General features: G+C 33.7%; 1 protein-coding gene across 1 annotated transcript; it reads right to left on the reverse strand.

Annotated features, from left to right (window-relative positions):
• On the reverse strand, window positions 9,354-12,724 carry LOC109347582 (interactor of constitutive active ROPs 2, chloroplastic-like). The gene is made up of 3 exons (XM_019587508.1): window positions 12,418-12,724; window positions 11,346-11,529; window positions 9,354-11,080 (listed from the first exon to the last, which is right to left on the reverse strand). The coding sequence occupies exons 1-3, from the start codon at window positions 12,435-12,437 to the stop codon at window positions 9,437-9,439; spliced, it is 1,848 nt and encodes a 615-aa protein (XP_019443053.1). The 5' UTR covers window positions 12,438-12,724; the 3' UTR covers window positions 9,354-9,436.

The raw sequence follows: 12,828 nt of genomic DNA on the forward strand, positions 1-12,828 counted from the left end.
AGTGCTGCAAATATTTCTGCTCAAATTAAGAACATCTCATTGTTGAATGAGACAAACTTTAAGGTCTATAAGGAAGCCGTAAAAATTATTCCCGATTGTATGGTTTTATATTTGACACTTCAGGTGGAGAAATTCATTTCTACTATGGAAATCCTCGATGAGGTTAAAATTGAGAAATTGGAACACTCTAACCGAATGTGTCTAATGATCATGAAACGCTATAATCCAGAAGCGTTTCGGGGCTCTATTTCTGAGGGTCAGAGTACAAAGAATTTCCTTGAAGAAATAGAATCATACTTTGTCAAAAATGAAAAGGCGGAGACAAGTAGCTTTTTGCCTAAACTCATATCCATGAAGCATAAAGGCAAAGAGAACATAAGAGAGTATATTATGGAGATGTCTAATCTCACATCAAAACTCAAGTGACTTAAGTTAGAGCTTGGTGATGACGTGCTCGTCCACTTGGTTTTGTTCTCGCTTCCTGCACACTTTGGGCCTTTCAAAGTGAGCTATAACACTCAGAATGACAAATGATCTCTCAATGAGTTTATATCTCATTGTGTGCAAGAGAAAGAGAGACTACACAGAGATAAGACTGAAAGTGCTCATTTGACTATGACCTATCAAAATAAGAAAAGAAAGAACAATAAGGATGTTGTGAAAGGACTATTTGTGTTTTATCTCATAGAATGTGGAATTGTTCTGCAATATACTATGTCATGCAAATCAAGCATGAATGGTGTTATTGAGCGATTAAACCGAACTCTTAAGAATATAGTGAGAAGTATGATTAGTCATTCTTCCTTGCTAGAGTATCTTTGGGGGAGAACTTTAAAGACCACAATTTACATCCTTCATAGGCTATCAAGTAAAGTAGTTAACAAAACCCCATATGAGATTTGGAGTAACAAAAGACTAGGCTTAAAACACTTTCACATTAGGGGTTGTCCAACTGAGGTGCAACCTTATAGGTCACATGAAAGAAAACTAGACTAAAGAACAATTAGCTGCTACTTTGTTGGCTATGTTGAACGCTCTTAGGGCTATAAATTTTATGATCTTACTTCAAGGCATTTTGAGACAGAAAATGCAACATTTCTTGAGGAAGTTGATTTTGGGAGGAAGAGAATATAAAGAATGTTGTCTTTGAGGAAGAACCTGTTACTAATGGTGAACAAGTTCTTGTGTCTATTACCATTCAAGGAATAACTCCGGTAATAGAAGAAAATGTTCAGAATATTGTTTCTGACAATATTCTAGAACAAGACAACAATGAGGTTCTCCCTCAAGTACTTATAGAACATATTCAACAACCTCAAGAAGTAGAAGTGTCATTAAGGAGATCCACTAGAGAGAGAAGAATTTGATTTTGGGAGGAAGAGAATATAAAATATGTTGTCTTTGAAGAAGAACCTGTCACTAATAGTGAACAAGTTCTTGTGCCTGTTACCATTCAAGGAATAACTTAGTTAATAGAAGATAATGTTCAGAATATTGTTTATGATCATATTCCAGAACAAGACAACAATGAGGTTATCCCTCAAGTAGAAGTGCCATTAAGGAGATCCACTAGAGAGAGGAGAAGTACAATTTCTGATGATTATATTGTATTTCTTCAAGAACATGAGGATGGCATCGGGTTAACAGCAGATGATCTATTGAACTTCTGTCAAGCCATGAAAAGTTCTAACTCTCAAAAGTGGATTGATGTCATGAAGAATGAGATGAAGCCTATGCATGATAATGAAGTTTGAGATCTTGTCGAATTATCTAAAGGTGCGAAACCTATTGGTTGTAAATGGATATTTAAAACCAAGAGGGATTCAAATGGATGTTAAGACTGTGTTTCTATATGGTGACATTAAAGAAACGATCTATATGGCGCAACTAGAAAACTTTGTGTCAACTGGCTCAAATTCTATGGTATGCAAATGAAAGAAATCCATTTATGGCCTTAAACAAGCTTCCCGTCAATGGAATCACAAATTTTATCAAGTTATTATCTCGTATGGTTTTGAGGCAAATAAATTTGATGATTGCGTGTACCACATCTTCAGTGGGAGTAAATTTATATTCCTAGTATTATACGTCAATGATATACTCCTTAGGATATCTTAGTTCAATGGGAGTCTATATGTTTTATGACTTACTTTGGACGTCATATATAATTTTATGCATAATAAAGTTGATGGTTTATTGTTATATTTTGAACGTGTGTATTGTAACTATTGTGTTGCAATTAAAGTCTTTGGATTGATCTCACTAAACAATAAAGAATGACTAGTTGAAAATAGACATGTTTGAGATCATATTGCATGAAATTTTCATGTCACTCATCCATATTTGATCTATGTCATTAAGTATATTAATATGGTGATTATCATAGTCGAGTCACGTTTGAATGTGATGAAGGTCACAATGGTTCCATAGTTGATATATGAGATGAACCAGATTGTATTAAGGAGAAGTCTAAATATAAATAGTATATGGATGCATGCCTAAAGAATATGTGATATAATTGATCAGGAAAAATATGAAGCCCAAATGAGAGATTGTTAGAAATTCATAATTTATAATTAAGGTGTGCATCATATATTTAAAACAATTATATTGGCTATTTATTTTGGGGTTATAAAACAAGTGATTTAGTTAATGATAACCTAAAAGACTTCTGAAACTGGTAATGGATATGGGGTTAATGAGTGGATACCCAAACGGTTGACCTATAGGGGATAATGAGAACCCTATAAGTTAATACATAAGGAACAGTTATGGTCACCAAGACACCAAATCACAAACAATTTCCACTTTTATCCATCAGAGAGAAAACGAATGTCCCAAAAGGAATTAAGGATTTGGTTGAGGAAGGTCATCATACCAAAACTCTATCAAAAGGTACATCAAATGAGTAGATCGGAGAACATAGATTCATGTATGACTTTGTATCCTTGTTTTATATTATGTGTGAGAATCATGATATTCAAGATCTTAGGATTGGTATTTCATCAATCATCAAGAAATATCTAACAAATAGTATACAAGTTAATACATTTTCATTATTTTTTGTTCATTATAAAATGCATCAATAATTTTAAGGAGATATTGTTTAAATTACTCTTATAATATATTGTAACGAACAAAAACTAATGAAAATCTATTGACTCATATAGTATTTGTACTTGTGTTCACAATATACCATATTTTGTTTAACTTAATCACACTTATCACCTTTTTGTTTTAAAAATAAACTTATTTCTTCTACAAGGTAATCAGTGTAATGTATTTATAACAATTATGAGTTTTTTATAAGTGTAAAAAATGGAGAAGTGATATGAGTGTAATTTACTTTTATATTAAAATAGAGACATTGTTTTTCAATTTAGACCCCTTTTTTAAACAAAAAATGCATAAATACATTTACTCTTTTTCCATACTCTCCAAAACTTTAAATTTTTTGAACGTGTACTTTCTCAAACCTAAAAATCACAAACCTCATTAATCTTGTTCATCAAACTACAAATTTTGTAATCTCAATCCTCACCACCATCTGAGTCCTTACAACCTCAAACCCATTATGTTTTTATTAGTGTTGCTTTACTTTCGATTAACCAACGTAGACAGAGATAAACACTTCATACATTTATTAGCCGGGAATCAAAATTTTGAAAAAAATATATTTAATTTCGACAATTAATTGTCATAAACAATTATACATTCCGACTTTTTTAAAGAAACATTTTCATAATGTAATTTTGGAAGCATTATTATAATAAATGGTCTCGTAAGTCTTCATTCTACAAAACAAATATGCTTCACTAAGGACTTCATGGTTTTATAAAAGCTCGTCTTAGCTTTCCACTTAATCATTACTAAATGTCCATAAAATCTCAAATTCTAATCAACAATTGTTGGTGCAACGGAACCAATTATTGCACAATGTTAGTCACAAGCAATCAAATAAAGTGTATATAATAAATAGAAGAGAATAAACAAAAGAATTTGGTAATGAGGTTTGGCCAATTGTGCATACGTCCACGGGAGCGCTCAGCGGCTACCAATATATTATTAAATAATAAAGACTACAAGCCCTAGCACACCCATGGGCTCAAGTGTCCATGGGTGTTTCTATTTGGTACTTCTGTTTGGTATACATAATAACAAAGGATTTGAGTCAAATATATAACATTGATACTATACTTTATTCTAATACTAGGCAATGTGAGACTTCATATAATAACATATTTCAAATAGTCTCAATAATCTCTATCTTGATTGAAATAGACAAATATTTTGCTCCATATGAAATCTATACAAGAATCTCCACCTAAGCGAATATATGACTTCACATTGTTCAATGCCTAATCCTTTTTAACAACTCTTCCACATAAGAGTCTGGTCCCCTAAAGTATAAACCTTCCACGAGTCTAGCTCTCCAAACTTGTAGTGCAGCTTCCCATACTTCCATCTAATAGAACACGCCGCCTAACCACTTATTGCTATGAAGTCTTTCGATATATGGAGCATCTACACAAAAGTGCACCAACAACCACCCTCTTCAATACTCAGTCAAACTGAACGTTGAAGCTCCTTTGGAAAGCCTCAACTCCTACCACCATTGTCTACTCTGACAATCCTAGTTCAAAAGAACTAACATACTCCACCATAAGGAGTATATCCACCGCACACATCTTGCATCAATGCTAACCAATGCTCGTGCCACATCCTTGCATCCAAACCAATGCCCATGTCACACCATGCATCTCTACCAATATATGTGTTACAACTTGCATCTAAGCCAATGCTTGTGTTACACCCTATATCAAAGTCAGACATCATTTATGTGCCTTTGTGTATATGCTATCAATTAATATCCTTCACTATGACATCACAGACACACCATTAGGATATTCCACTTATCATCTCAAATGAGATTATTCTCTCAACATGTAGAGAGATATTTTCAGCATCTCACTCAACACCTCTGTCTCTATCTCCATCTTGGTCTCAATCCAATACATGGACTTGTAAGATTCTGGATCCAACACAACTGTGGTCCCCATCATGCTCATATTATGTTTCATTCTCTTTTATACCATCTACTTTATCCTTGTGTAGTACCTTTGACACACCTTGTCTAGCCATCACCTTCACCATCTTTAGTCATCATCTGACACATAGGTTAAGAGTCATCTATCAGTTAGCTCTAATACCAATTGTTGGTGCATAGAAAGCAATCGTTGTGCAGCGTTGGCCACAAACAATCAAATAAAGTGCATAGAATAAATAAAAGAGAAGAAACAAGAGAATTTGGTAACAAAGTTTGGCCAATTGTATCTACGTCTCCGGGAGCACTAAGCGACTACCAAGATAGTACTAAAGAATAAAGATTACAAGCCCTAATACACCTATGGGCCCAAGTGCCCATGGAATGTTTGTATTTGGTGCTTCTGTTTGGTGTACATAATAACAAGGGATTTGAGTCCAATATATAATATTGATACTCTACTTTATTATAATACTAGGCAATGTGAGACTTTATATAATAACATATTTCAAACATTCCGAACAATGAGATTGTTGGATTTATTCAAGTGTGAAGTCCCTCATGTTGGATATGAGGGGGTGAGTGAAAGAGTTTATAAGTAGAAAAAGCTCATGGAACTAATGCCTTAAGGTTTTGATTCAAGACTTGGTGTCTCACTTGTGGCTCTCCACTCTTCTCAGACCCTGATAACAATGGAACTCCATGGTGGTTGGAGGCTACTCGATCGTAGTTTGGTCTAACAAGTAGCATTAGAGCTGATGGTTCGGCTGAGACATGGTGGAATAAAGGGGGAGCAGATCGATAAGTGTGTCGTACCCACACTTGAGGGGGGGGGAGTATTAGGTTTATTCAAGTGTAAAGTCCCCTACATTGGATATGAGAGGAGGGGTGTAAGAGTTTATAAGTGGAAAAATCCCATGAGACTAATGCCTTAAGGTTTTGGTTCAAGACGTGGTGTCTCACTTGTGGATCCCCGCTCTTCCCACACCCCGGTAACAATAGAACTCTCCAGTGGTTGGAGGCTCTCGGTCACAGTCTAATCCAACAACAACGATGAGGCAGTAAAGCTTGTAGATTCTTATATCTTTATTATTCAAACATGTATTACTTAGGGCATTACATTTTCATAATGTTAAAGGATGAGTTAGAGCATGAGACTCTCACTTATTGGAGTGTGGGACAGGTATATTATTTCTAGTATTTTAACATGTAATCTCATGGTCACTAAACAATAACTTTATAATTGTATCAAGTTCACCATTTGTAATTTCGAAAGGTTATTTTAAAATATACATTCTAACAAACCAAAGAAACAAAAATATACATTTTGACAATGATTTGTCAGAATGTATAATTTCTTTCGACAAGCATTGGTGGGAAGTAAAACATAACTGGTTTGGGGTTATCAGACTCAGATGGTAGTAAAAGAATCTCTTTATGCCAATTACTATAATATATTGGTATTTAAGTTCAAGATATATGGTGAGGAATTGATTAAGGATTGAGGAAGGTGTGAGCACATCATCCGCCATACTAAGATGACGCCCTTACTAATTGCATTGACAAATTTATATCCTAAAGTTGTTTAATTATTTTATTCATTTATTTAATTATTGTAATGTGAAAAAAAGTCATTTTTTTGTGTGACAAGATTAAATCTTGCTCATATATATCTTATGAGCAATAGAGAGTCAAAACTATTTAGTTATATATAAAAATGTTTGTTTGTTGGGGCGTGCATTAATTACTTTTAGGAATATAAGCGGTGCAGTGTGACTCTCCAAAATGATGAGTTAAGGAAACAAATAATTACTTGTGACCTTTCCTCTATCCTTATTGTGATTGTAATTTATTATATTTTTAGAGTAAGAGCATCGTAGCACTATCATTCAAAAGATAAGTTGAAGAAAAGAAGCAAATACTTGTGACCCTCCTCCATCCTTAATATGATTGTTATTTTTCCACTTTTTTATATATTTTTAGATTTAATTGAAAAAAATATTTATATTTATTTTATTTTGCAATAAGTATTTATCATAGAATGTTTAATATTATCATATAAAATTTTAATATATTTTACACAAAAAAACTAAATTACTAAAGAAAAAATAAAATATAATTAGTTGTTGTTATGTGCATTTTTATTATTATTTAAATATTATTTTCAATTTATTATTCGATTACACTAGTTAGAATTTATTTATTTTATTCAAAAGAAAATATGTAAGAACTTTAGAAAAAATGAAATAATAACAATTCCTTATTCTTGTAATAATACATCTTATAATAGAGAAGTTTAAAAAGAAAATATGATCACATGTTTAATTCCATGGTACATACAAAGACAATGGAATCCATGTCTACAAAAATCTAGACGTGTCGAATGAGAGAGGCCTAAAAGACAAGTAATCAATGTGAAATTGTAGATGCATATATTGCCTCCAGGAGACTCCTATTGGTGGAGAAAATAGACACATTTCTGAAGAGATTTATTAATAACTTTTTTGTTGTCTTTACATTTTGTGGTTTTCCTCCTATTCTTTGGCACTACCAATGGATTCCTCTCTTATTTATAGAGGGATTGCAATACATATTAAAATTTAAAAAGATGACCCTCCTTAAGGCACCCCTTTAAAAAGTTTGTAGTTATTATTTTCTAAAAATCGACTACGTATTCATTATTCAATAAGGAAATTGAGAACTTAGTTTAGGTCTATTTGCTAAAGGTTTTATTTCAATATTATTCTAAAGATATGTTTTTTATTTTGAAGGATCATTATGGATAAAGGAAATGCCCCTCACATTAAATTGTACTCTAGTTTTCTTCTCAAATGTGTTGAGAGTTCTACATATCACAATTTCTCAGAAATAAATTTTTTTGTTCATTATCTAAAATTTTCAAATTTTGGGGTTAATAAATGGCAAATTCCAAACATCTTTGTCTTTTAAAAATGTAGTTCACAAACTTTTGCACAATGTTGAACAAGTTATGAAATTATAGATATATCTTTTTTTTGTTGGACAAAATGCTTCTAAATGATATAAAAACTAATTGCACAATTTTTGTATATTTCGTTTAATGGAAAGCTTCTTATTTGCTACCAAGTTTTAACTTTCACGTTCTAACTTTGCAATAAGTCTAATGAGCTAGCCTTTGTTGGACATGATCAAGTTCTTAATGCTTCTAATGTGGCTGAATCAAACTCAGTTTCAATGAATGTAGGTGTTCCTCCAATTCAAGACAAAACTCACCCTTGAAGTCCAAATGATGTTGAAGAAGCTCGACCTTAATAAAGATCATATGTTTGGAATCATTTTGAGCAACATAAGGAAGATAGAAAGTGGAAAGCAATTTGGAACTACTATAGCCAGCGACTCTTGGGAGGTCCAAGTTAAGGAACATAACACTTACATAATCACTTTAAAAGTTGTCTAAGTCGATCAACTTCAGATATAAAGTAAGCACTTTCCAAAACTGCAAGAAAAGATAGTGAAAATCGGTATTGGTTGGTTTTTATGCATTCAACCAAGATGCTGCAAGATTTACACTTGCCAATATGATAATTTTTCATGAGCACCCATGTTCATGGTTGATCACGTCCTATGTAAGGAATTTTGTGATGCATTGCAACCTTATCTAAAGGAATTTCTCGCAACAACATCAAGGATGATATCTTAAAGATGTATAATGAAGAGAAAATGAGTACCATGACTTTCATTTTACAGAATCAAAGCCAGTTTACAATTACGACCGATAGTGACCAAAATAAAGGCTATATGGTCGTCATAACACAATTTATTGATGATTAATGGGTTCTACAAAGTCAAGTTGTGAGGTATTAATGATAAAATTTATTAAATATTATGGGGATGATGAAGTGAATGTTCTTTGGAGAGTAAAATATCAAAGTTTTGTTTGTGACCAAAATATTGATATAGCAAACTATATGTCAAAACTAGACATATATTTAGAGGATGAAGTATTGTGCGATCAAGGTAGAGAGTTTGACATCTTAGCTTGGTGGAAGGTGAATGAGATAAAATAACAAACCTTGCAAAGAATTACAAGATATATACTGGCAAATCATATATCCATTATTGCTCCAGAATCTTCATTTAGTACTGATGCCCGAATTCTTACTCCTTATCATTGTAGATTGCATCCAGATACTTTAGAGCCATTTACATGTCTCTAGAATTGTCTAAGGGGTGACATGAAATGTAATAAAGTCTATTACTTTAAAATCATATTTTTATAAATTCATTATATAAATCTTAAATGAAGTTATTATATTTTTGTAGGCTCTTAAAATTCAAATCTGGATATCATTGGGTTTGATATAATATTGGAAGATTTTAATGTTAGTAACATTGTTAAGTTGTTATTTGAAATCACTTAAAATTAGTAATGTTTGTATTCTTCTTCTGGAGCGACTCATCGTCCATGTCTTTTGAATAAGGTGGACTCATCTTGCCATTAATAGAATTGTAGCTACTGTCAAGTGAACCTGTTCTCTCCACAAGTTTCCTATTGTTTCCAGTAAAAAGCATAGCCGCAGCTGCTTCAGCTGCTTTTCTACATTGGTCTGCTTGTACTTTCAGTTTCCTTAATTCAGCCTCTAACTCGGAATTCAAAGCCTGTGTAGCATCTAACTGCTCGGTTACCCATGCTACTCTTCTGTTACTTTTATCAGCTTCTTCAGTTGCATAACCAAGTTTCATCATTGCTTCTTGCTCTGCAGCTCTTGCTGCTTCAGCCCAAGCAACAGCCTCATTAGTAATCGTATTCTTCTCCGATTCCACCTTCTTTATTTCCATCTTGAGTGTATTGTTTTCCTCAATTATGTATCGTACCTCCGTCTCTCTGTCCAATAATCTTGCCTTCAACTCAGCTATATCGGCATCCAATTCTTTTTGCTCCATCAGAAGTTCATGTTCTCTTTCTGTAGGATGGTTTTGGTTTATAATAGACTTGAGCCTCTCGTTTTCGTCTGATATAACTTTCAAATGAGATTCCTTGTCCATCAAGGTTGCCATTAGTTCTTCAATATCACCTCCAGCTCCCTTCAATTCCTCATATAACTCGGCCTGTCTCTGACTAGATTCTGATTTTGTATGCTCCAGTTGTTCACAAACACTTCTAATCTGCAATGTGCTTTGGATATACTCTTGTTGGTATCTTACCTCAGCAACCTCCAATGCGGATTTTAACTGCCCTACTTCCGATTTGGCAGAGATAAGCTCAGATTTGAGCTGATTTATCTCCTCATTCTCTACATTATCCAATGGAAGTCCTGTTTCATTGATTGGAATTGATGTATCTTTGTTAGCACCATTCACCAAATCAGTCTGAAGTTTGCTCACAAGTTCCTCCAATGATTTTACTTGTGCTCTAGATTGCTCCAACTCTAAAGCTATGGATTTGTAAGCTTCTGACGCTTTCATACCTTCTAACCGGAGTGTTTCCAAAGTCTCATTTGCAGCTACCAATTGCATGTGAGTTTTGCCAAGTACTTCCAAAGCTCGGGATTCAGATTCTTCGCAATCTCTTACCTCATTTTTCAGCATTTCCACTAAAGTGAGGGTTCCATCAAGTTCCATCCTCAAGTCCTGGATCTCAACATCTGCTGACTCTGAATTGCTACACTGGGTAGCTTCAGATTCATGTACTCTTTCAAGTTGAATTTTCAGTTTCTGGATTTCGCTCATGGCAGATGCCAAAGCAGCTGAATGCATTGAGTGCTGCTTCTGGACAGCATCTAGTTCAGATTGCCACACGCGATCTCGATCCTGAGAAATTTGATGGAGCTCTTGAAGCCGCTCTTCTTCAGAACCAGATAGTTCCATAAGTTGTTGCCGGGAATCTTCCAGATCTTTCAACATTGGTAGAAGCTGTTTCTTTGCTTCTTCAGCCTCCTGCTGGGCTTTTCTCTTCCTTGACTCAGATGAGTTAAGTTGTTCCTTAGCTCTCTTTAGTTCACCTTGAAGTTGAGCAATCTGTGACTCCAATTCTTCGACCCTACTTGGTCGCTTCTTCTAGAGTCAAGTGATAAAGATGAAAAAGATTGAGTAAATAATAAAATTACAAACTTAAAAATAAGTACTTCGGATTTTATGCATATATATAAGTAACAGTAGAATAGATTAATGAAGGACTATCATAATTTCAGATCTATCGTCCACGAGTTTACGAATAGCCACAATGGTTCCTGCTTCCTAGTTTTTACAGGTAAGTCTGACTAGGAGAAGGAAGAATGTTTAATCATTTTTAGGCTCCAATCAAAAAGTTAACTTAAAATACCTCAGGTATTGGACTTCGTGGTGAATTGCGTTCGGCGACCTTTGGACTCTTATCTTTTGGAATCTTACTTGCTGGGTTTGGAGACGAGGAGACCGAGTCAGAATCAAAACCTGGTGTTTTCAAATTGCAAGCAGTCCGAGGAGTTGCAGGAGATTTCTTTTGGTGGCCTTCTGAAGTACCATTTCTGCAGACAGCCAACCATATACCTATCAGCATTAAATAAAAGAATGTAGAATGCAGATCAAAAAGCATATAGAGATAGCACTGCAAGGTGATCCAGTGATGTTTAGTGCATGTTAAAGGGTCCCTTTACAAATTTTCAGAATAACATGGTATCTACAAGAGATTTTTTTTCTACATATAGGGGGGACAATACAAAAAATTTCGGATACAAAGTCATTTACCAGTTATCCTATTATAACTAGTCATAACAGACTTAACACAATGTATGATGATACTAAGGAGTTCACCAAACAGCTAAAATTAAACAAATATGTTCCTGAATAGAATTTTAGATTAGTGGGAAAGGAACAAGCTTTGAACTATACCCGTAAAGCTAATAGATAAAAGGTAGTGATTCAACCCAAACATAGATCCCAGAAATAGTTATACTGAATTTGTTTGAAAAGTCTTACTGTAATATGATTCATTAGGAATCTACTAATCAGTTCCACTTAAAAAAAATAAGACATCTTTTCAAAGGAATAGGCCTTAAATTTAACAATGATTCCTAATAGGTAAAATAAAATTTATCCATGTCTCATTTAGACCCCCAGAATTCTGCTACATACAGCATAAAAAATGCTGTGCCGCAAAAAAGTGGTAAATAACTACAATCGTAATTTAAATTGCAGACCATATCATGTGATGTGATCGTAATATTATAGTTAATCACACCAAATTATAAAGATGCGGTTGCAATGCAATTGCAACGGACTACATTTGGATCGCATCAAATTTAAAAATATGTTTTTAATTACAAAATAATTGACATTGCAACAACCATAATCTGCATTGCAATAATCACAATCACGACTGCAATTGCAATTTAAAACACTAAGTACAATCTTACCTTGCTTTTGGTGTTTGCATATTTTAATATCCGAGGAAATAAGGGCAGGCTAAAAGACCTCGTTTTGAAAGTCCCTGAATCACAACACTTCTTGCAATAATAACCTGAGAAAGAAATAAAGGCAACAAATAAGGAATATGACCTATAATACTTTGCACTTTGCAACACATTACCACCCCAGATTAACATTCAACAAAGAAAGAGCTTTAGTGCTTAACAAACAAACCACATATAATCCCTTCAAAGAAACTCCAAGGAAACTATTAACTCCACTACCAAAACACAACAAATAAAAAATCATTCAAATAAAACCAAAATAGTGAGTAAAATATCATTAATGGAAAACCATTTTCCAACTTTCTTTAGACCTTTCCATCCTTTTACTCCAGTACTATAGTACACTTGAGCAAC

This window comes from Lupinus angustifolius, chromosome LG05 (genome assembly GCF_001865875.1).
Source record: "Lupinus angustifolius cultivar Tanjil chromosome LG05, LupAngTanjil_v1.0, whole genome shotgun sequence".
NCBI lineage: Eukaryota > Viridiplantae > Streptophyta > Magnoliopsida > Fabales > Fabaceae > Lupinus > Lupinus angustifolius.